The 24,516-nt window shown below is 37.3% G+C and overlaps 1 protein-coding gene and 1 long non-coding RNA gene across 4 annotated transcripts in view; one reads left to right on the forward strand and one right to left on the reverse strand.

The window, feature by feature from the left end:
• Positions 1–24,516, reverse strand: part of LOC106081351 (polypeptide N-acetylgalactosaminyltransferase 3) — a 107,660-nt gene that overhangs the window by 51,405 nt on the left and 31,739 nt on the right. For all 3 annotated transcript variants that reach the window (XM_059369221.1, XM_059369220.1, XM_013243239.2), the window contains exon 3: positions 12,061–12,241. In XM_059369221.1, coding sequence (XP_059225204.1) covers positions 12,061–12,241 — 181 coding nt within the window. The remainder of the gene's footprint in view (positions 1–12,060; positions 12,242–24,516) is intronic.
• On the forward strand, positions 8,143–22,678 carry LOC106081355 (uncharacterized). Its single transcript, XR_001220350.2, has 3 exons — positions 8,143–8,296; positions 8,362–8,560; positions 22,312–22,678. It is a non-coding gene; the product is annotated as an uncharacterized LOC106081355 (long non-coding RNA).

A 24,516-nucleotide genomic window follows, 5' to 3' on the forward strand; every position in this document is an offset into this window, starting at 1 on the left:
TTTACTTCTTGAGCCCCCCAAAGGGCGCAATTCTTATTCGAATTCGCTGACATTTTACACAGTTCTCCAACATATAATTTAATAGTGGTCCAAACCGGACCATATATTGATATCGCTCTAATAGCAGAGCAAATCTTTCCTTATATCCTGTTTTGCCTAAGAAGAGACGCCGGGAAAAGAACTCGACAAATGCGATCCATGGTGGAGGGTATATAAGATTCGGCCCGGCCGAACTTAGCACGCTTTTACTTGTTTCGATTAAAACCAAAGAGTCACTATTAATTTTCACACATTAAATTTCAATATTATGCCTAAAATGGCAAACAAACAAAAACAAGTAAAAAGGCATTGGATGCCCACCACCTTGGGTATACATGTAAACCCCCTTTTGTCACAATCCGTTGAATATTGGATAACTTATGCACCGAAATTCGGCACGGACATTGAATGTTCTAATAAATATAAGTCACTGTTCAATTTTGTAAAACAAAATATTGGTCTTTTTGACAGCTATCTCCAAATATAAACTGATTTGAACCATAAAGTACACGGATGTCGACAAGCCTAACAGAAGTCACTGCGTCAAATTTTAATGAAATCGGATAATAAATGCGCTTTTTATAGGGTCAAGACTTTAAATCGAGAGTTATTTCTTAAAAGAATCCTTAAAGGCTTAAAAAAATTCACTGTTTCAAATTTCAGCGAAATCTGTTAAAAAACAAAGCTTTTAGGGGCATCAGACTCTTTATCGGCAGATCGGTCTATATGGCAGCTATATCTAAATATAGTCCGATCTGAACCATATTTGGGTCAGTTGTCGGGAAGTCTTAAACTACTCACTGTTTAAAATTTCAGCGAAATCAAATAAAAAAGTAAAGCATTTATGGGCATTAGACCCTTTATCGGCAGATTGGTCTACATAGCAGCCATATACAAATATGGTTCGATTTGGCCCGTTCAAGAACTTAACCAGCATGCATCAAAACGACTTATCTGTGTCAAATTTCAGATCAATATCTCAATTTTTGAAGGCTGTAGAGTGATTACAACAGATGGACGGACAGACACACGGACATAGTTAAATCGTCTTAGCTTCGTTTAATCGTCCGAAATATATATACTTTGTAGGGTCGGAAATTGATATTTCGATGTGTTGCAAACGGAATGACTAAAGGAATATACCCCCTATCCTACGGTGGTGGGTATAAAAAGCACATATTTACCATTTTCGATAAGGAAATTGTTTTTGCAGTCTACGCGCACCAAAAAATGTATATAAACCATCGACCTCGCTTTCAATCACCACGCTTAAGAATTCTTCATTTGTCTGTCTAGCCGCTGTCCCTATTATATTAAAACAAATTGTCCCTACTTTTGCAATTTTTTAAGCAAACATTTCCATTGGTGAAATAATTTTCATTTGACATTAAAGAAATTTTGTCTTGCATGTTTAGTATATCCGTAACTTGGCGTTGAAGGTTAGGCAATTGACTTTCGAAAAAGGACAACGTTGTACCTTAGTCAAAGACATAAAAAAGGCTCACAAATGTGAGCTTCTTTTAAAGTTTAAATTTTTAAAATAAAGATGCTAAGTTTTATAATAGGATTAAACAAGTAAAAGCGTGCTAAGTTCGGCCGGGCCGAATCTTATATACCCTCCACCATGGATCGAATTTGTCGAGTTCTTTTCCCGGCATCTCTTCTTAAGCAAAAAAGGATATAAGAAAAGAGTTGCTCTGCTATTAAAACGATATCAAGATATGGTCCGGTTCGGACCACAATTAAATTATATGTTGGAGACCTGTGTAAAATTTCAGCCAATTCGAATAAGAATTGCGCCAATTGGGGCTCACGAAGTAAAATAGAGAGAACGATTTATATGGGATCTGTATCGGGCTATAGACCGATTCAGACCATCATAAATACGTTTGTTGATGGTCATGAGAGGATCCATCGTACAAAATTTCATAATAATTGCGACCTCTAGGGGTCAAGAAGTCAAGATCCCAGATCGGTTTATATGGCAGCTATATCAGGTTATAAACCGATTTGAACCTTATTTGACACAGTTGTTGAAAGTAAAAATAAAATACGCCATGCAAAATTTTAGCCAAATCGGATAGGAATTGCGCCCACTAAAAGCTCAAGAAGTCAAATCCCCAGATCTGTTTATATGACAGCTATATCAGGTTATTGACCGATTTCAACCATACTTGGCACAGTTGTTGGATATAACAACAAAACACGTCGTGCAAAATTTCATTTCAATCGGATAAGAATTGCGCCCTCTACAGGCTCAAGAAGTCAAGACCCAAGATCTGTTTATATGGCAGCTATATCAGGTTATGGACCGATTTGAACCATACTTGGCACAGTTGTTGGATATCATAACAAAACATGTTGTGCAAAATTTCATTCTGATCGGATAAGAATTGCGCACGCTAGAGGCTCAAGAAGTCAAGACCCAAGATCGGTTTATATGGCAGCTATATCAGGTTATGGACCGATTTGAACTATACTTGGCACAGTTGTTGGATATCATAGCAAAACACGTCGTGCAAAATTTCATTTCAATCGGATAAGAATTGCGCACTCTAGAGGCTCAAGAAGTCAAGACCCAAGATCGGTTTATATGGCAGCTATATCAAAACATGAACCGATATGGCCCATTTACAATACCAACCGACCTACACTAATAAGAAGTATTTGTGCAAAATTTCAAGCGGCTAGCTTTACTCCTTCGGAAGTTAGCGTGCTTTCGACAGACAGACGGACGGACATGGCTAGATCGACAGAAAATGTCGCGACGATCAAGAATATATATACTTTATGGGGTCTCAGACGAATATTTCGAGTAGTTACAAACAGAATGACGAAATTAGTATACCCCCCATCTTATGGTGGAGGGTATAAAAAAGAAAAATATGCGGGTCATCTACAGGTTGTGCCAGAGAAAATTACTTATTTGACAGGTTAATGAAAACAAAAGTACTTCAGTTATAGTTTTATTCTTTTTATACCCACCACCGAAGGATGGGGGTATATTCATTTTGTCATTCCGTTTGCAACACATCGAAATATCCATTTCCGACCCTATAAAGTATATATATTCTTGATCAGCGTAAAAATCTAAGACGATCTAGACATGTCCGTCCGTCTGTCTGTTGAAATCAAGCTACAGTCTTCAAAAATTGAGATATTGAGCTGAAACTTTGCACATATTCTTTTTTTGTCCATAATCAGGTTAAGTTCGAAGATGGGCCAAATCGGACTATATCTAGATATAGCCCCCATATAGACCGATCCGCCGATTTAGGGTCTTAGGACCATAAAAGCCACATTAATTATCCGATTTTGCTGAAATTTCGGACAGTGAGTTGTCTTAGGCCCTTCGACATCCTTCACCAATTTGGCTCAGATCGGTCCAGTTTTGGATATAGCTGCCATATAGACCGATCCTCCGATTTGGGGTCTTTGGCCCATAAAAGCCACATTTATTATCCGATTTTGCTGAAATTTCGGACAGTGAGTTGTCTTAGGCCCCTCGACATCCCTCGCCAGTTTGGCCCAGATCGGTCCAGTTTTGGATATAGCTGCCATATAGACCGATCCTCCGATTTAGGGTCTTAGACCCATAAAAGCCAGATTAATTGTCCGATTTTGCTGAAATTTGGAACAGTGAGTTGTCTCAGGCCCTTCGACATCCTTTGCCAATTTGGCTCAGATCGGTCCAGTTTTGGATATAGCTGCCATATAGACCGATCCTCCGATTTAGGGTCTTTGGCCCATAAAAGCCACATTTATTATCCGATTTTGCTGAAATTTTGGACAGTGAGTTGTCTTAGGCCCTTCGACATCCTTCGCCAGTTTGGCCCAGATCGGTCCAGTTTTGGATATAGCTGCCATATAGACCGATCGTCCGATTTAGGGTCTTTGGCCCATAAAAGCCACATTTATTATCCGATTTTGCTGAAATTTGGGACAGTGAGTTGTCTTAGAACCTTCGACATCCTTCGCCAGTTTGGCCCAGATCGGTCCAGTTTTGGATATAGCTGCCATATAGACCGATCCTCCGATTTAGGGTCTAAGACCCATAAAAGCCAGATTTATTGTCCAATTTTGCTGAAATTTGGGACAGTGAGTTGTCTTAGGCCCTTCGACATCCATTGTCAATTTGGCTCAGATCGGTTCAGATTCGGATATAGCTGCCATATAGACCGATCTCTCGATTTAAGGTTTTGAGCCCATAAAAGGCGCATTTATTGTCCGATGTCGCCGAAATTTGGGACAGTGAGTTGTGATAAAACTTTCGATATTATTTTTCAATTTGGCTCAGATCGGTCCAGATTTGGATATAGCTGCAATATAGACCGATCTCTTGATTTAAGGTTTTGTGGCCATAAAAGGCGCATTTATTTTCCGATTTCGCCGAAATTTGGGACAGTGAGTTGTGTTAGGCTCTTCGACATGTATCTGCAACTTGGTCGAAATCGGTCCAGACCAATATCTCGATGAAAAGCCTTGGCCCAATAAAAGGCGCTTTTATAATCCGATTTCACTAAAATTTGACACTGTGACGTATGCTAGGCTTTTCGACGTCCGTGTCGTTTATGGTTCAGAGCGGTTTATTTTTAGATATAGCTACTAAAAAGAGCAAAATTTTGTTTTAGACAGATGAACAATGACTTGTATTTATTAGTATTTGGTCCAAATCGGAACATATTCCTATATAGCTGCTAGGGGTCATAAGGTATGCATTTTTCCCCGGATTTGACGAAAGGTGGTTTATATATATACCCGAGGTGGTGGGTATCCAAAGTTCGGCCCGGCCGAACTTAACGCCTTTTTACTTGTTTTATTTGAGAATACAATGTCCCAATTTTTTATCATGCAGTCTTGAAAATGACATCGGGTAAATGGGGACCTCAATAGCGCGTACGAGAGATTGGACAACCCTTGTGTTGCAATCTGCCTAATGACAGCTCTATCGTAAAACTTGACATATTTAGGTTATATGTACTCAGCACGTTTTGACATACGAGCGGTATTTGTGTTGTTTACAGTAATTTAAAAGATTCATCTCGCCCACAAAATGGAATTAAATCGTGAACATTTTCGTGCGATTATTTTTTACAACTTTCGACGTGGATTAACTTAACAACAGTGCATCGATAAACTTAATTAAATATTTGATAAAAAAAAAGTATTGTACCACTATTTCTGATAGAACCGATTGGAACTACCATATCCCTGGTAACAGAAGTTACATAGACTTCTATACGGATGGCTCCAAACTAAACGATCAGGTAGGCTTTGGGTGTACTCTCAAGATCTAGAACTGGTCATATCGAAAACGTTACCCGACCACTGCACTGTGTATCAAGCAGAGATCCTTGCAATTTAGGAAGTGGTAGAATGGCTAACGATTTGCATAAGTATCTTCTCAGACAGCCAGGCAGCCATTAAATCTCTGGAGAACGCATTTCTGAAAACAAAAACCGCCCTCGACTGTCGCAGATTTCTCAACGAGATGGGTGAACACTTCAAAATTCACCTGTTCTGGGTGCCGGGCCACAGAGATATCCTAGGGAATTGTAAAGCAGACGAGCTTTCGAGACTAGGAACTACCCTACACATTCCAGGGATACTGGAATCTGTAGGTATGCCTCTAGCGACATGTAAGCTAAGTTTTCAGGACCAGACCCGTAGGACAACGAATGATAGATGGACACAAAGAGGGGGCTGTGAGTATTCAAAAACCATGTGGCCTAATCTAGACTTGAAGAGATCACCGCTTTGCTGTCATTGGCTAGAACAGACGTCTCAGTCATTGTGTCCGTCATGACACTGTCTAATCGGAAAAGATACTGACAGACTGAAGGTTGCCAGCAACGACTTTTGCAGAAGCTGTGAGGACATCGAAGAAGAAGAGACTAAAAAACACCGTCTGTGTGTGTGTCCCGCACTAGCAGTCAGAAGGAGTTTCACTTTAGGTTCTCATTTCTTTGAGAACCTGTCTGATTTAGCGAATGTGAACATTCGCAAGATATTGAGCTTTTTAAAGCGATCTGGATGGCTCAACGGTAGGAACTAGAAGGTATCTTACTTCTTCTGTTCTTGTGGTATCACAATGGATGAAAACGTCTAAGTGAGTCTGATAGCAGACTGCCACTTATATCTAACCTAACCTTATTTAATTTTTGGCGATGAAGCTCCATTAAGGACCAGTATTCATCGATGGCATGGTGAATTCAACCGAGGTCGTAGTTCACTCCAAGACGAATTTCGTGAAGATCGTCCAAAATCAATTGTTGTTCCAAAAACCATTGATGCTGTGCTCCAACTGACATTGCAAGATCGTAATGTTTCCTATCGTCATATTGAGACATGAACATTTGACTATATTGCATGAACATTTGACCATCTAAACAGTTTGTTCGCGTTGGATCCCACACAATTTGTCAATCGCTCAAAAAAAAAATGATCGTGTGGATAGGTCGAAAGAAATGCTCCAAAAATACGATCGCGGTGCTTCGAAACACGTCTATAATATTGTGACAGGTGATGAATCGTGGATTTACGCGTATGAGTCCGAAAGTAAACAACAGTCGACTGTATGGGTTTTTCAAGATAAGCCAAATCCAACAAAAGTTGCTCGCGCACGAAGCACTTCCAAGCAAATGATCGCTTAGAACAACGCAGAACAGTCAATTCTGAGTAGTACACAACCATTTGTTTGCCAGTTGTCCTCCAAGAAATCAGGAAAACCAACCGGCAAAGACGGATCACTCTTCACCACGACAATGCAAGCTCTCACACATCGGCTCAAATAACTGCATTTTGAGCACTCAAAACATCGATTTGATGAGTCATTTGCCGTATAGTTCTAACTTGGCACCGAATGACTTCTTTTTTTCCCGTACGTAAAAAATAAAAAAGAGGTCAACGTTTTTTGGCGCCTGAAGAAGCGGTTGATGCGATCAGAATGCATGTTTTGGACATACCGCAATCAGAGTGGGAAAAGTGCTCCGACAATTGGTTCAAACGCATGCAAAAGTGTATAGACCTAATGGGGAATATTTTGAAAAACAATAAAGCTATTTTCGATGATTAATATTTGTTTTTGTTCTCTAATCCCGAATTATAAAAGGCAAACCTCGTACACTGCTTAAGTCGATTTTTTAAATTTGCGTTTACTCTTTGCAGCATATCAATCGGTATGTTGGCAATAGTGTCGCAAAATTGTTCTTGAAGTGTTCTTGAGGATTTACACCACTCCAATAACGCATGTTTGGCTGGGTCAACGGAAATATGAAAGTGAACTTCGTCACTAGAAAAATCTACCGATTCTTCGGGCAGGTTGTCAATAAGCGTTTCAAATGCATTTTTGACGGGCAACAAAGTCGCGTTCAGTTAATTCTTGTACAACAGCCAATTTAAGGGATGAAATTTAAGATCTTGATAGAAAATTCGTCTAACAGTGGTGTCGGAAATTCCCATAGGAGCTCCGTGTTTGCGAGCCGAACGCCGGGGAGAACGCACAACTGACTACCTCAATCTTTCGATATTCTCCGAAGTTTTAATGAACCTTTGAAGTCTATTACTGGGTTTAGGGACACTTCCACACTCTCAAACTAGTTAACCCAGGACAGAATCGAATTACGGCCAGGATCGATTGTGTAAGGAGAAAAGTGAGCGCTTAAGACGCATTGCGTAGCACGAGTAAGCGACCGTTAGAAGAGAAGCTCTCGACTGCGAAGGCTTGCTGCACCCTAGACCAGAGCATTATGGCAACTGACTGGAAAGAGAACCAAACTTGGGGACTTCCCCTCCAGATACGCCACCTCTTGACCCCCTCCCGCCCAACTCACCGCTCGGAAGGTTGTGTCTGTTTGAGTATAGCAACTAAAATTTAAAGAAAGCATCGTTATATTGAAGGTTCGCGCGTGATTGGCTCGCAATCATTTCCAAAATCCTTCGTCCAAACATTTAATTACCTGTCTGCTTTCTTTGTGCGTAGGATTTGAACTTCCTCATATCCCATCAAGTTCGATTTGAAAATAATATTTTTTATACATAGTGAGCTACATATGACACATACACACAAAAATAATATAATTTTAATCAAATTTAAATGTCAAGTTCGTTTGCCTGTAAAAAAATCTTAGTTATCTGATCCAAGCTGATAAAACTAAGGCCGTTAAACATTTTCTACCCAATATCTGCACAGCACAATTTGCGTTTGGTGCAAATGAGGGCTGTTTAATATTTTATCTTACCGTTGGCAATGTATCAAGTATGTGTTGATTTTGTCGTGCCAAGTTTTTCATTCGAAAATTCATCACATGCATTAATAATCAGGTGTGCCTATTGGAATAGTCAAACAAATGCACAGCACCACGATATCATAAATCTTCAAACTGAAACGTATTCTATTAAATTGACCGACTCCGCTTATAAACCATGACTAATTTGCATATAGAAAAACAGACTAATTTTTAATTGTCTGGTTTTGTCTTGGGAAGCACCATAAAGAAAAACGTTTGAGGTATTGCACTGAGTAAGTCTAATCGATAAATGAAAAATCTCATTTCAATCATTTACAATAGTGGTAACTACTCAGCAAAAAACCAATACACGCTTTGCGCTATTGTGTTTTAAGGCACACTAACAAGGTAATGTAATGTATTTTAGTATTTTAGCTTATATCTTAAACGAAATATTTTTATAAATATCCATCGGTGAATATGCTTACCAAATTTAAGCCAAAACTACAAAATAAAGATGCTACCTTTAAATTTAATTTACTATTTACTAACGTTTCAAATTTCAATCGCCGATTGATTCTTATTTTACTTCACGGATGACTGTTCAATTTTTATTTTTTTTTTGTTAAACTTAGGCTATTTTGCGTCTTTAAAAAAGGTTCACTGTTGTCTTGTCCCAAAGACAATTTTCTAACTTCCAACTATACTTTGACCTTCATTTTAGATTTTTGTATTTAATAACAAGGCATAAAATTCAGAATTTATTATCCTACCTTTTAAAATAAAAAAAAAAAATCTTTATCTTCTTGGTTTGGCTCGAGGTCATCGAACAATCTACAAAAACAAGTGCTGGTGTTTTATTTAATTGCTTGATTTGTAATTTTTACCTATATTTCGACCACCGCCGGTGATCTTCATCAGGGTTTGAACTATAAATTTAACAAACAAGTAATTTTACAAAAATAAAAAAAACATTTATACATTTGAAAATAATTACATTTTGAAACAAAGCAATAGACATTTCCTTCACAGCGCACAAGTTCGACTAAAGCCCTCTCATTTTTGTACCAAATTCCTGTAAATCTGTGCACAATTGTCTGTGTCTTTCTTAAAGTTCATGCGTTTGTTTGTGGGGGTGTCAATAATATGTAACATTTCTAAAGTAAATCGTCTATTTTGATTGTATTCTTGTGGTAGTATGTCTACGTCTTGAAAATTTGGTGTATGCCCTGTTAAAATGCAATGTGCTGCAAGTGCAGTTTTTTGTTCTAAAGGATTGTCTTTAATTTTCTGGTAAGATTTGTGAGATGATAATCTTGTTTTTAATTTCATTTTGGTTGTTCCCACATATGTCATAGGACAAAAATATGCTTCATCCCCGTTACATTTAATCTTATAAACTACATTTGATTTATCCTCCTTTTTCATCATATCCTACTGAATAGACGATTCAATGTATTGTGGCTTTTTAAGGCAAGCTGGAATTTTCCCTGTTGTACATATTTGAACCGGTAAGTCTTTTCGAAAACCCTGGAATATACGTCGTTTTCTTAAAGATTTTTGATAGTGGTTCCCTTTCGTTGTTCTCCGTTCTATTCTTGACGAATTTTATAAGGTCCTTAATAGTGGTGTTTGGGAAGGCCTTTTGATCGGAGTATTTGTTGAATTTTCCTTTCGTTTTCTTGATGATATATTTTGTCACTGATTTTTAGTACTCTGTCGATGAAATTAGTAGCCGTATTAATTTTTATTCTTCCCGGATGATTTGAATGATGATTTATGAATCTCCCAGATGCTGTATCTTTTTGATACCAATTTAATCTTAACTAATTTTGATGTCGGTAGACGACGGTGTCAAGGTATGGCAATTTGTTGTCAGTTTCTCAATCCATTGTGAACTGAACCTATGGGTGGAAGGAATTTAAAACTTGTAGAGTTTTTTCTACTTCCGTTCTTTCCAATACACAAAATATGTCGTCCACGTATTTGGTCAGAAATCTTGGCTTTTTTTTGTAATTTTCTCAATTGAAGCGTCTAGTAAGGTTTCCATCACAATATTGGCGATTATCGGAGAGATGGGCGAATCCATCGGCAAGCCTTTATTTTGCTTATACAATTTCTCATTGTATGTAAAATACCTGGAATCCTTTATGCATAATGTTAACAATTCTATAAATTAAACCTTTGCTATCTTTGTGTGCTCCTGGATGTCATTCCATTTTTCGGTTATAGTTTTATGGCTTAATTAACCGGTATGTCTCTGATTCATTGTCTCTGATTTCCTTGTCATTGATTTTCGATTTGAATTCTATCCCGTCTTTAATGTTGTATTGTGAATCTCTAGTCAAGTTATTTAATACGTTGTTTAATACGTTAGATATTTTGTAAATTGTTCGATGACCTCGAGCCAAACCAAGAAGACAAAATTATAAAATACCAAAGGTCAACAAAAAAATCACAGAAATAAAAAAATCTTTAATAAAACAGATAGCTGCATCTGTTCGTAGTCAGACGGACGGACATGGCTTGATCGTTTCCGATTATCGCATCGACAAGGAATATACATTTTAGGGACGCGCAATTACCATTTACTACCATCCTTTGGTAGTGGGTATAACAAAATAATAATCGTAAGTGGTGCTTCAAGAGCATCTTCCCAGTTTTCAAAGCCATTTTTTGTAACAATAATTACACAAACGATTATTGAAATTACAAACTTGTGCTATATTATTATTAAATTTTCGACCGAAATGAGAGGTCCAACAGGTGGCTCAGAACTTCACTTTAAACTTTAACATATCGATAGCAATACACTCAAATACTTGAAATATCAATAAGAACGACTATTATATTCCGTAAAAAAAAACGTATAAAAGTTCAACACTACCACAATAACGACAACTTATATGTGGATATGCACATAAGGTTGTACCGAAAATATGGAAAATTTTAGGTCACCTAATCACGATTTTGTTGAGGATATGCACATAAGGTTGTACCGAAAATATACAAAATTTTAGGTCACTTTATCACGATTGTGATTAGAATTTAAAAATATATTTCCAATTTGTTCTGTTTCTTGTTAGGTCGGTTATTTTTAGGATAACTTAACAAATTCTAAGGTCTTTCCAAACTTTTTGAAAATTGTGTAATATGACCATCTTACACGTACAACGCAGGTATTGCAAGAACGTCGTAATGCCGGGGGTATTCAAATAGTAAAGGTTTGAAAAATTCTCCATAAGTGGTTCCGATCTGTAATCCGTCGTATAGTTATGCAGGGTCGAGATCTATATGTCAAAAGTCCATCTGTCAAAAGTCCAAATGTTGGGATACAACATTTCAAAATTGCCTTTTTTTATTCGCTTCGTTTTGTGCTTAGGGACCCACCCTAATGTTAAGTAAGGTTATTTCTGATCAACAGCAAAGCGAACAATAAAATAAAGTAACATGGCAAAGAAGTCAATGACTTGCATTGAATGCCACAAACAATCGACGGATGAATGGATGCTAGATATGTTTTGCTAAAGACCTGTCTGTCCGTCGTACAATGGCAGCAATGTATGTAGAAGTTTTCAAGCTAGCCCATAACAATTAAATAAATACTAATTAATTAACAGCATTTCAAAATGTACGTTATCAAATTCACGATTATAACTCCAGCGTAACACATTAAGCTACGGTGACTTGTGGTTGCCGATGGTAATGTGCCATGTACCCGGCCAAGTGTTACGTTTGAGTTTTGCATTCGCAATGGAGGGACACAATTAATGAGAACAAAATGGGTACTCACTCTCTGGTGCGGTAATCCTTGAGGGTACGATTCAATGGTATGCGGTCACTGGCCAGAACATTGAAGCTGTTCAATCTGAAGAATCTTTGCATGCGGAAGCGATCTCTTGAAGGTATTATTACTGGTCGACCTTCTGCACCTTCGCCGGATATTGGGTTAAAGAGATTTATGTTGTAATCGTCTGGAAAAAAAATAAAAGACACAAAATATTACTTCCTAGGAATTTATGAAAAGAAACGATAATGATATGTAACAACATTTAAGTGGATTGTACACAAACAAATAAATTTGGTGTCAAACACTGCTTTGAGCAAAAATCACAATATACGCAAAGACATAATGCCATTATGTGGAAAATTTATAATACTTGGTCAGTTTAAATTGTAGATCAGTTAACTCGAATCATACTCTCTAGTTAGAAGCCAAATTTTGGAATAAATAATAATTATAAGATCAAAAACTTCTATACAAAATTTGAAAACCGCAATTTGATAACAAATCCAAAAAATTGTGAATTTTTAGGTTAAAAGAAAAGAAAAAATTTACCTTGGAACAGCGTTTTTTTGTTAACCCCCTCATGCTCGAACTAAAATGGGCGTGCCAAATATTTTTTGAGTAGACATATAAGATAGTGTTAACTAACAAAATTTTCAATGTCCTAGGTGCCCTGGTTCAAGAGCTAGAGGGTGTTGCGTATTTGCAACATTAAGCGTATGTATTATACATTTAAATAAAAGTTGATTTTTTTCAAATGTCATCGTCTTATTTTATTATATCAATTTAACGAAACTTCTGTGATTTTATTGTTGACCTTTGGAGTTTTATAACTTTGTCTTCTTGGTTTGGCTCGAGGTTATCGAATAATTTACAAAAACAGGAGTTGGTGTTTTATTTGTAATATTTACCAATATTTCGACCGTCGCCGGTGGTCTTCATCACGGTTTAAAATTTTGCACAGTTGTTGAAAGTCATAACGAAACACGTCATCCAAAATTTCAGCCAAATCGGATAGGATTTTCGCCTTCTAATGGCTCTAGAAGTCTAATCGGTAGATCGGTTTATAAGGCAGCTATATCAGGTTGTAGGCTGATTCAGACCATACTTTGCACTGTTGTTGGGAATCATACCAGAACACTTCATGCAAAATCGGATAAGAGTTGCGCCCTCTAGAAGCTCCAGAAGTCAAGACCCAAATTCGGTTTATATGGCAGCTGTATCAGGTTATCAACCGACTTAAACTATACTTGGCACAATTATTGGAAGTGATACCAAAACACCACGTGCAAAATTTCAGCCAAATCAGATAAGACTTGCGCCCTCTAGATGCTCTAGTAGTCAAGACCCAAGATCGGTTTATATAGCAGCTATATCAAAACATGGACCGATATGGCCCATTTGCAACCCCAACTGACCTACACTAATAAAAAGTATTTGTGCAAAATTTCAAGCGCCTGGCTTTATTCCTTCGAAAGTTAGCGTGCTTTCGACAGGCAGACGGATGGACGGACATGGCTAAATCGACTTAGAATTACATGACGATCAAGAATATATAAACTTTATGGGGTCTTAGATGCATATTTCGAGGTGTTACAAACAGAATGACGAAATTAGCATGCCCCCATTGTATGGTGGAGGGTATAAAAACGCTAGATCTCGGAACAGGGTAAGTAGATTTAAGTCCTGTTTTGGTAACATAAAAACAGGAATTTGTTAAAATAAATTTGGGGGTTAAGCAACACATCGATAACAAATGAGATATATTCAGCAGTAGAGTACGAATACAGTACTGATAAAAAATTTACCTCAAATTATTTGTCCACGATCCACCTCTAACTTATAAGATTCGTCCACTATAAAACACCAAGCGGTCATGTAGAAGTCATTGATTCAGGAAGGTCCTGTGTAATTATACCCACCAGCATAGGGTGGGAGCATACTCATCTACTCATTTCTCTATATATTTGTATACGACCCCATAAAGTATATATATTCTTGATCGTCTTGATATGCTATTTCGATGCAGCCATGTCCGTCCGTCTGTCGAAAACACTACTTTACTTTAATTGGCTATGACAGAACATTTGTTCCATTAGCCGAATGTGGAATAGCGTTCCATGCGCCTTGATCTTCTGCGCTCATTCTAAAATCTCTGACACCAAATTTCAAGTTGTCTCCCACCACTTGATCTTTCTATCGGGCTTGTGGTCGTCCCAGTTTGCGTGTACCACCGTGTTTGCCTTCAAAAGACTTCTTTGCTGGAGCTTCTTCATCCATTCTGACAACATGACCTAGCCCATGCAGCCGTTGTATTTTGATACGTGTAACTATATATATTTTACGGGAAATATTTCTCCCAAATACTCCAAGCACTGCCTCATCTGCTTTCACAAGTACCCATGCCTCAGAACCATATAACAACACGGGTAGTATCAGTGTCTTGTATAGTGTAATCTTCGTCTGTCGAGAGGCGGCCTTGTTTCAAAATTGCCTGCTCAATCCAAAGTAGCATCTGTTTCTGCCGTAATCAGTCGCTTCGCTTATGAAGGTGCCTAGGTAGATAAAGTTGCAGTCTATCTCAGTTCTGATTCCAAACTTTCTCCATTTTACTTATTTGAACGGTTGTACAAGGCGTTTTGGGAGTTGAAACCATGCATTTCGTCTTATCTCCATTTACCGCCAGACCCATTTTCACTGACTCTCTTTCGATTCTTTCAAAGGCTGCAGTTACTACTTCTGGTGACCGACCTATGATTTTGATGTCGTCGGCATAGGCGAGTAGCATGTGTTCTCTTGTGATAAGTGTGTTATATCTATTCACATCTGCATCTCGTATAATCTTCTCCAGCAGGATATTAAAGAGACCACACTATAGACTGTCTCCTTGTCTGAAACCTCGTTTGGTATTAAATGGTTCCGAGAGATTCTTTCCTATTCTTACTGAGGATCGCATATCAGTGTCATCCTGCAGATTCTTATTAATTTTGCATGGATACCAAACTCCAACATGGCTTGAAATACCTTTGAACGTAAAGGAGTATCGAAAGTGGCTTCGTAGTCAACAATGAGATGGTAGGTTTGAACACCTTCGCAGTGTGAATATCTAGTCTAGGGTGGATTTACCTGGTCTAAAGCCGCACTGATAGGCCCCAATTATCTCATTGACTTTTGGTTTAAATCTTTCACACATTACGCTCGAGAGTATATTGTATGCGATGAAGAGGAGACTTATTCCTCTGTAGTTGGCACATTCCGCCTTGTCTCTTTTCTTGTGTACGGGACATAGTATGCTGAGATTCCAATCATCGGGAATGCGTTCTTCTAGCCAGTTTGCGCAGATAAGCGGATGCATACGCTTTATCAGTGTGTCGCCTTCGGTCTTAAATAGTTCAGCGGGTCACCCGTCGGCTCCTGCTGCCTTGTTGTTCTTCAGTCGGGTCACTGCTACTTCGACCTCGTTCTGACCAGGAGTTAACATTCTATACCATCATCATTGATTGCTTCTGCGGTATCCTCTTCGCCGCCAACGTCGGACACTAGCAGTTGGGTAAAAGGGTCTTTCCATATCCTTAACTTGCTATCTGTGTCAGTTACCAGATTTCCTTCTTTGTCTCTGCAGGAGGATGTGCCTGCACCAAAGCCATCGGTTTGATATTTAATTCTTTAGTAGAATTTCCGGACTTCATTCTGCTAGAATCAATGAACAAAATTTTAGACTAAGCGGATGAAAATGACGTTTCTTTAAGGATACATTCAGTGTTGGATCGCTCATTTTTGTTTTATTTTGCAAAAAAATAAAACTTTGCTATCGCGGGAACACGATGACATACATACATAGACAATCCGTATTTAAGCAAGTGCCAGTGCTTCCCGGCTTCTCACTGAGACTCTCCACTCGATACTGCTGATTACACGAGACTTCAGTTGCAGTTACTCCGTAAGGAGCATATCACTATCCGAAACTCCACCCACCTAAGCTCCCACACAACTTCCTCCTTGTCGCTCCCCAGCGACAGCAATCATCATTGATTGATTCTGCGGTATCCTCTTCGCCGCCAACGTCGGACACTAGCAGTTGGGTAAAAGGGTCTTTCCATATCCTTAACTTGCTATCTGTGTCAGTTACCAGATTTCCTTCTTTGTCTCTGCAGGAGGATGTGCCTGCACCAAAGCCATCGGTTTGATATTTAATTCTTTAGTAGAATTTCCGGACTTCATTCTGCTAGAATCAATGAACAAAATTTTAGACTAAGCGGATGAAAATGACGTTTCTTTAAGGATACATTCAGTGTTGGATCGCTCATTTTTGTTTTATTTTGCAAAAAAATAAAACTTTGCTATCGCGGGAACACGATGACATACATACATAGACAATCCGTATTTAAGCAAGTGCCAGTGCTTCCCGGCTTCTCACTGAGACTCTCCACTCGATATTGCTGATTACACGAGACTTCAGTTGCAGTTACTCCGTAAGGAGCATATCACTATCCGAAACTCCACCCACCTAAGCTCCCACACAACTTCCTCCTTGTCGCTCCCCAGCGACAAGAAGGAAGTTGTGTGTTGTTTTATATTTGAAATCGCTTGATCCTCGTCCTCGTTTTTGAAGTTCCTACTCACTGCTGTGTTGTGATGGTTGACCTTTTTATTTAATACTTTTTTTGTTTGTTCGGCTCGAGGTCACGAAAACAATTGTTAAAAAAACTGATGTTATTGTTTTTGAAAACGATTTTATTAAGGAACAATCCAATATTTCAAAAACCACCGGTTTTCTTCCTCAGGAAATGTCACTGACATTTTTATACATTTATACATTAGTATACAAAACAAAAAACGAATATTTTTCTTTTTTCAATAATTACATTATTCTTAACAATTTCAAACGACTTTCTTCTAACAATGTAAAACTTAATGCTCTCTCTCTCTACTGCCTATACTTATGTATCAAACTCCACCGGGCACAGATTAAAGGAGTTTGGTTTTGAATTCATCTGAGCTTTCATTTAATTTCCATTGAGGCCAATGCGCTCTTCTTTAAAATGCGAACATTTTCAATTTCTTGAAATTCTATTTTCCATTAAATCATAATGGAAAATAGAATATCAACAAGTAAGAGCGTGCTTAGTTCGGCCGGGCCGAATCTTATTGTATATACCCTCCACCATGGATCGCATTTGTCGAGTTCTATGCGCAGTATCTCTTTTTAGGCAAACAAAGAATATTGAATAAGAACTGTTATGCTATTATAGCCATATCAAATTATAGTCCGATTCGGACCATAAATGAATGCTGAACATTGTAGAAGTCATTGTGTAATATTTCAGTTCATTCGAATAAGAATTGCGCCTTGTAGGGGCTCAAGAAGGAAAATCGGGAGATCGGTTTATATGGGAGCTGTTTCAAGCTATTGATCGATTCAGACCATATTAGACACGTATGTTGAAAGTCATGAGAAAAGCCGTTGTACAAATCGGATGAGAATTGCGCCCTCTAGAGGCTCAAGAAGTCAAGATCCCAGATCGGTTATATGGCAGCTACGTCAGGATGTGTACCGATTTACGCCATACTCAGCACAGTTATTGGTAGTCATAATAAAACACCTCATCCGAAATTTCAGCCAGATCGGATGAGAATTGAGCTCTCTATTGGCTCAAGAAGTCAAGATCCAAGATCGGTTTATATGCCAGCTATATCAAAACATGGACCGATTTGGCCCATTCACAATCTCAACCGACCTACACTAATAAAAAGTATTTGTGCAAAATTTCAAGTGGCCAGCTTTACTCCTTCGAAAGTTAGCGTGCTTTCGACAGACACACGGACGGACGGACATGGCTAGACCATCTTAAAATGAGATGACGATCAAGAATATATATACTTTATGGGATCTCAGATGCATATTTCGAGGTGTCACAAACAGAATGACGAAACAGAATCCCATGGTGGAGGGTATACAAATTAGCAAAGCAATAAATCACTTTGCTAAAAATATGTTTATTAATCAATACTAAATTAAGTTGATCAAATTTAAGTCTATATATTTTCTGTGTAATCCTAACTACCATTATGTTTAAAGAAATCATCCACATTCAAATTCTTAGCTAGAACAGTGTCTTATTTATTAAAACACCGTGCCGAATTAATTTGAATATGTTTGCATTTTATAGTAGAGCGCATTGGCCTCAATGGAAATTAAATGAAAGCTCAGACGAATCCAAAACCAAATTCACTGCAGTGTTTAGAAACTACATAATGTCAATAGCAAAGGAATAGGAACAGATAGAAATTAAAACCGCTAAGAAAAAAACTAATTCTACAATCCAGGTAAATCTATTTTGATACCCTCCACATAGGGTATACAAATTTCGTCATACATCGAAATTATCATCATTACATTTTAAGTGGATCTAGCCATGTCTGCCTGTCTTGAAAGTGAGCTGGAAGTCTCAATTTAAGTCCCATTTTAATGCAATTTAGAACAGACGGTCATATTTGTTACCTACTCATTTATGTCAACTTTTATCCATATCCGACAATATTAAGATATAGCTGTCGTATAAACAGATCTCCCGATCCCGTCTGAAGCACATAAAAGCCGCATTTATTATTCAATTCCCTTGAATTTTGGAACAGTGAATTGCATAAAGCCTCGTGACATCCAGACCGAACATGGTCCAGATCAGAACATATTTGGATATAGCTGCCATATAGACCGATCTCCCAATATATGGTCTTGGGCCCGTAATAGATGCATTTTTTTTTATCGAATTAAAGCCTAGCCACTCTTAACGTGTTTTTTACTTATAATCGGAGATTTTGAGCGAACTAAAGTGAACAAAACTGGACCGCTCCGCTCCCTTCGTCTCAAATATATCAAATCCATAATATTCTCCCAAAGTCGTTTAATTAAAATCCAATATTTTCCAATCGACCCATAATTCCGTCTTGGGGTAGTTTCTTTGGGTGTCAACAAATTTTGATATGACCTTCGTACTTTACTTCTAAACGCTTTTTATTTGTGTCCCACATTGTTCCGGATGACCAATATGGGTTTATTGGTGACCACTGTACTACCAAAGACTTTAAATCTGAATCCAATATTGTTCCGGTCGGCCAATATTTCCCTTTGGCTGTTTGCTCGAGGGTGGGGCGCCCCTCAGATACCGAGCCCTGCTTTAAAGTAACCAATTCGTACTCTACTTTCAAATATAAAACGTTTCATTGTGATAACTTACAGATTTTTTGCAATTATTGCTTAATATGTTTGAGGTACTTGTGTTTTGTTGTAAAATTATAACGGCTGCGATTATCGACACAAAATTTTATGGATTCCTATTAAAAACTGAAATTCCCAAAATTTGGCACTTACATCTTTTTAGTGGTAAGGGGACGGTATATAAGTAGTAGTAGTTAATTTCGTTGATAGTATAGCAATCGTTTTGCCATGTCAGATCAGCGGGCTAACTGCTGAAAAGTCTGTTGTTTGCTAAAAATGACTGTTGCTTAATTATGAAGGGGATTTTAGAAGAAAAAATAGAGCACATATGTAAATGTGTGGCTCAGTGGATGTCTTATAATCACCACTGAATGTATACTTTCCATAATCGTTTTTCTTTAAATTTAGATACAAAAGGCCATGCCAGTCATGTACACATTTGTAAAGCAATAACAAAAACTGCGAGCTAGTTCAGCCATATTTCGAAATGTATACCAATGGATGGATAAGGTAGCTTCTTTACAGTTATATTCTATAAATTAAAATCATCACTACCAACAAAATTTCTAAAAAAAAATCTTAAATAAATGCCTACAGTAATTAAAACAAGTAACAGGCAAATATAAAATATGGCATTGACATTTTCTTAGCAGATTTTTGTGCTTAATTATGTTTGCTGATTTATCTTACCAAAATGTATGCTAAAACAGCATAGAGAGCGTAATTCTACTCCTATTTGGCTGAAATTTTGCACGATTACTTCTTATGTAATCTACAACAGATTTGCTAACTATATAATAAACCATATAAACCGATCTCCCGAATATACTTCTTTAGCCTCTAGAGAGCGTAATTCTTATCCGATTTGGCTGATATTTTGCGCGATGATTTCTAATATGACCTCCTACAGTTATCCCAAGTATTGTTCGAATCGGTTTTTAACCTGACATAGCTCCCACCAGGGATGCAGCCAAAAATCTTCTGTTACTGTGAAATTGGTAAAGGCACGCTTTATGATGTAGAAATTTATCCATCGGTGGTGACATATGGTCATATAGAGCTAAATTTTATACTGCTTGCCAACACACTATTTCTATGCCAATCATAATCTTTAAAATCATTCAAAATGTGCTTGCCTTTGCGAATATCTTAGTTTTTCCCTAATTTTAATTTGCTCTCAACTTAGTTTTATGATTTCATCAGGTTAGTGTTTGTGTCGGTCTCGTCAAATTTCATTAAATTTTTCGTATATAAAGCTTAAGGAAATCATCATTGGCAAAATCTTTTCATTGTAAAAAAAGTTATTGAAATTTTAGCTATAAATAATAATTTTGAGGTAGGCATAAAACTGGCCAAAAATTTCGTTACAATTTTGTCGTTAAGAAAAATAATTTTGAGGCGGCCCTGACCTGAGCTAAATTTTATTTTTATAAAATACTAGCTGAAAAATGTATCCTTTGAATATTTATTTTCGACAATTAAAGAGCTATCTCAAACATTTGGCCCCAAAATTTTTACTCTTTGGTGGGTGTTTTGGGAAAGGGGCGGTGCCCCAAATACATGGTCCCTCATTTGGATATCAGATTCGTATTCTACTCCTAAATACCTTTATTTGAGCCCCATATTACGATGGTTAATAAATAATTGTTGTTTATGCGATGTTTTAGGGAAGGGGTAGACCCCCATTACCTTTCATTTGAGCCCCATATTGACGTGGTTAGTAAATATGTCCGATTTAGGGGTGTTTTGGGGAGTGGGGTGGTCCCCCAAACACTTAGCCCTGAAAATATATCAGCATCGTGCTCTACTCTCAAATATCATTTATTTGAACCCCGTATTGTCATTGGCCTCAAAATTGGATATCAAAATCATTTTCTTATCTCAAATACATTTCATTTAAACCCCTTATTGCAAAAGTCAGCAAATATGTCCGGTTTAGGGCATGGACCCTAAAAACCATCGATATCGAGATCCACTCCCGAATGTTGATATCAGATTCGTGGTCTACTCCCATATACCTTTCATTTGACCCCCATATTTCCATAGTCGGCAAACATGACCGGTTTGGTTTCTGAAAATATATATCAGATTCGTGTTCTACTTTAAAATTCTTCTTAGTACAGCCCCATATTGGAATGGTCAGCAAATACGTCGTAAATGAGTGGTGATATGGGGGTGGGGTGGGCCATACACACTTTTTCCCGAATATTGATATCAGATTCGTGTTTTACTCCCAAAAACCTTTCATTTGAGCCTCATATTGCTATTGTAGTAAATTTGTCCTCTTTGGGGGTTGTTTTTGGAAGGGTCCCACATTTGGATATTAGATTCGTATTCTACACTTAAATACAATACATTTTATTTGAGCCCCATATTGCCATGATCAGTAAATAAGTCCTCTTGGGTGGGTGTTTTGCGTAAAGGGTGCACCCCCAGAAACTTGCCCCCACCTTTGGATACCGAATTCGAATTCTACTCGCAAATACCTCTCATTTAAGTCCCATATTGCCAAGGTCGGTCAATATATACGATTTAGAGGTGTTTTGGAGGTTGGGGTGGTGCACCAAACACTTAGTCCGACAATTGGATGGCAGATACGTTTTCTACTCTTAAATACCTTTCATTTCAAGTCCCATATATATATTTGGTAGGTTTTGAGGGTGGATCTGCCCCCCTAGGCAACCCATCCGAAATTTGTATACCAAATTTTTATTTTTAGGTTGCTTTAAGAGAGCACACAAAATTTCGCTTAAATCTCACCACCTATCACCGAGATCTGGTGTTTTTGAAAATTAGGATAGGGGGTAGGGTCCGCCCTCCCTTCAAAAATAGTACCCTATTTCATTACGCACCATCTGTGAAAATTTCAAGAAAATCGGTTTAACCGTTTTTGAGTCTATAAGGAACACATAAACAAACAAACAAACACATATTGATTTTTATATATAAGATTATTAATATGAAATTTTGTAATTAAAGACAATTTCACGAAATTTTTTGTTTGGAATAAATTTAATTTAATTTTTGTTTCTTTTTAGATAAAAAATTGGTGGGAGCGAGTTTCCGACAGCCCAATAAAGATATACTGTGCCAATAAAGATAAAATGTGCAAGGAATTGGACAAATGCGATACATGGTGAAAGGTATATAGGATTCGGCCTAGCCAAACATAACACGCTTTTACTTTTTAATGACAAAATGAGTTTTTCAAGAACTTTGAATACATTTGCTATTTTGTTTAATTTGATAGTCTCTGTAAAATACCCAAATAGAGCTGATTTATTTGGGTATTTCACAGAGACGATCAAATTAAACTTGTCAAATTTTTAATTTGAAAAAAGAAAGAAAATTTATTACAACTTCTTGAGAGCAAAAATAATATCCGCATTAAAAACTTAAAATTTTGTTTAAAAAAATTATCACTCGCGTAAATCTTGACAATGTTAATTAAAATATTCAACTTGTTGTATTTGTATCAAAAATTTTAATTAATTAAATTTTTTATTTCACATTAACACTCATGATGACAAATTGTTTGTTTTTGTCTAGCAGGTAGTAAGTAAACCACTATTTAGCACAAAGTTAAGGCAACAAAAGGTAAAAATGCTTCAATTTAAATTATCATATTAGTTGTCTACCCACCGCCGGGTAGCCGATTTATCCATGTCCGTCCGCGTGTCCATCCATCTGTGGAACTCACGATAGCGGTCGAACACGATATTTTGCGCAGATACTTCTTATTAGTGTAGGTTGTTGGGGATTGCAAATGGGCCATATCGGTTAAGATTTAGATATAGCTCCCATATAAAGTGGTCCTTCAATTTGACTTCTTGAACTCCTAGAAGCTGCAATTATTAACCGATTGGACTGAAATTTTGCACATAGTGTTCCGTTACTTCCAATAATGGTGACAAGTATGGTACAAGTAAATTGGTGTATAACCTGATATAGCTCCTATATCAACCGATTTGACATCTCAAGCCCCTGGAAGCCTCAATCTGTATCCAATGGGACTTCAATTTTGTACGTAGTGTTCTGTTACGATATCCAACAATCGTGTTACGTACGGTCCAAATCTTTTGTGTAAACTCTTAGCAGAATCAATAGTGGAGGGTTTCCAAGATTCGGCCCGGCCGAACTTAACACTCTTTTACTTGTTCTTTCTGTATAGGAGTCTGAAAGTTGGAATCGAAGAAAAAATTCGTCAATTATTTCCTAACACACTTTTAGTAAAATTTCTCTATTTCAAAATTGGTTTCCTTTCACTAACAGCGGGCCGAGGTAGAAAAAATGCTTTCTTTCTCAATGTTATAGGTTGCAACTTTTTCCCACAACCTTTTGCTAAAAATAGTTAAAGTTAACAAATAGCTGAAAAATTTTGCACAGATGTATATTTCAATTTAATAGAGAAACAAGTAAACTTTCCTATAGCTCTTTAGTAATAATACTTACAATTAAAGACTTAAGGCAACGACAGTTGTCGTCTGCCTGTGATATTTAGTAATATAATTTTATTCTTACTTACTTACATCATACACAGTACTGTTACGATTCGCATAAACTCTGAAGAAGTACGGTCAAATGATGCCACCAGCCCATAAACCACACCAAACTGTGACTTGTTTTGAATGCATTGGTTGCTCTTGCAATTTTTCTGGCTGAGCTTCATTCCAAAATGGACAATTGGACTTATTTACGTACCCAATGAACCAAAAATGAGCTTCGTTGCTCAATGGAAAAGGCGCGCTATGAACTTTCTTAACAGAGCACGCATTTTGATAATAAAATTCAATAACTTGTAAGCGTTGTTCGTTTGTAAGAGGATTCATGATTTAATTATAGACCAAACTGATGATGTTTTGACAAACAAAGCACGAAATGTGTGTGAGATGTTTGAACCAGTGTTGGCAAAAAAGATAATAGCTAAAAAATCACCCTTTACTATTTGATAATTGTTTTAATTAATACCATAAAAAAAATGTGTGGTTTCTTGTTCATTAAAAAATTCTATTACAAAATTATTTTTCCTGACTTCTTTGTATAGGACACATTCCTAAAAAATGTTTTGGACAATACTATACATGGATGATGGAAATCATAATAAACCACTACGTGTAATTTCAGTTAAATCGGATAACTATTGCGACTTGATTTCCAAAGACAGACGGACGGTCATGACTTGCTCGCCTTAGTATCAAGACTATCAGGAAAATATACGAGTATATATACTTAATGGGGTCGCA

This window comes from Stomoxys calcitrans, chromosome 5, assembly GCF_963082655.1.
Source record: "Stomoxys calcitrans chromosome 5, idStoCalc2.1, whole genome shotgun sequence".
Classification (NCBI taxonomy): domain Eukaryota; kingdom Metazoa; phylum Arthropoda; class Insecta; order Diptera; family Muscidae; genus Stomoxys; species Stomoxys calcitrans.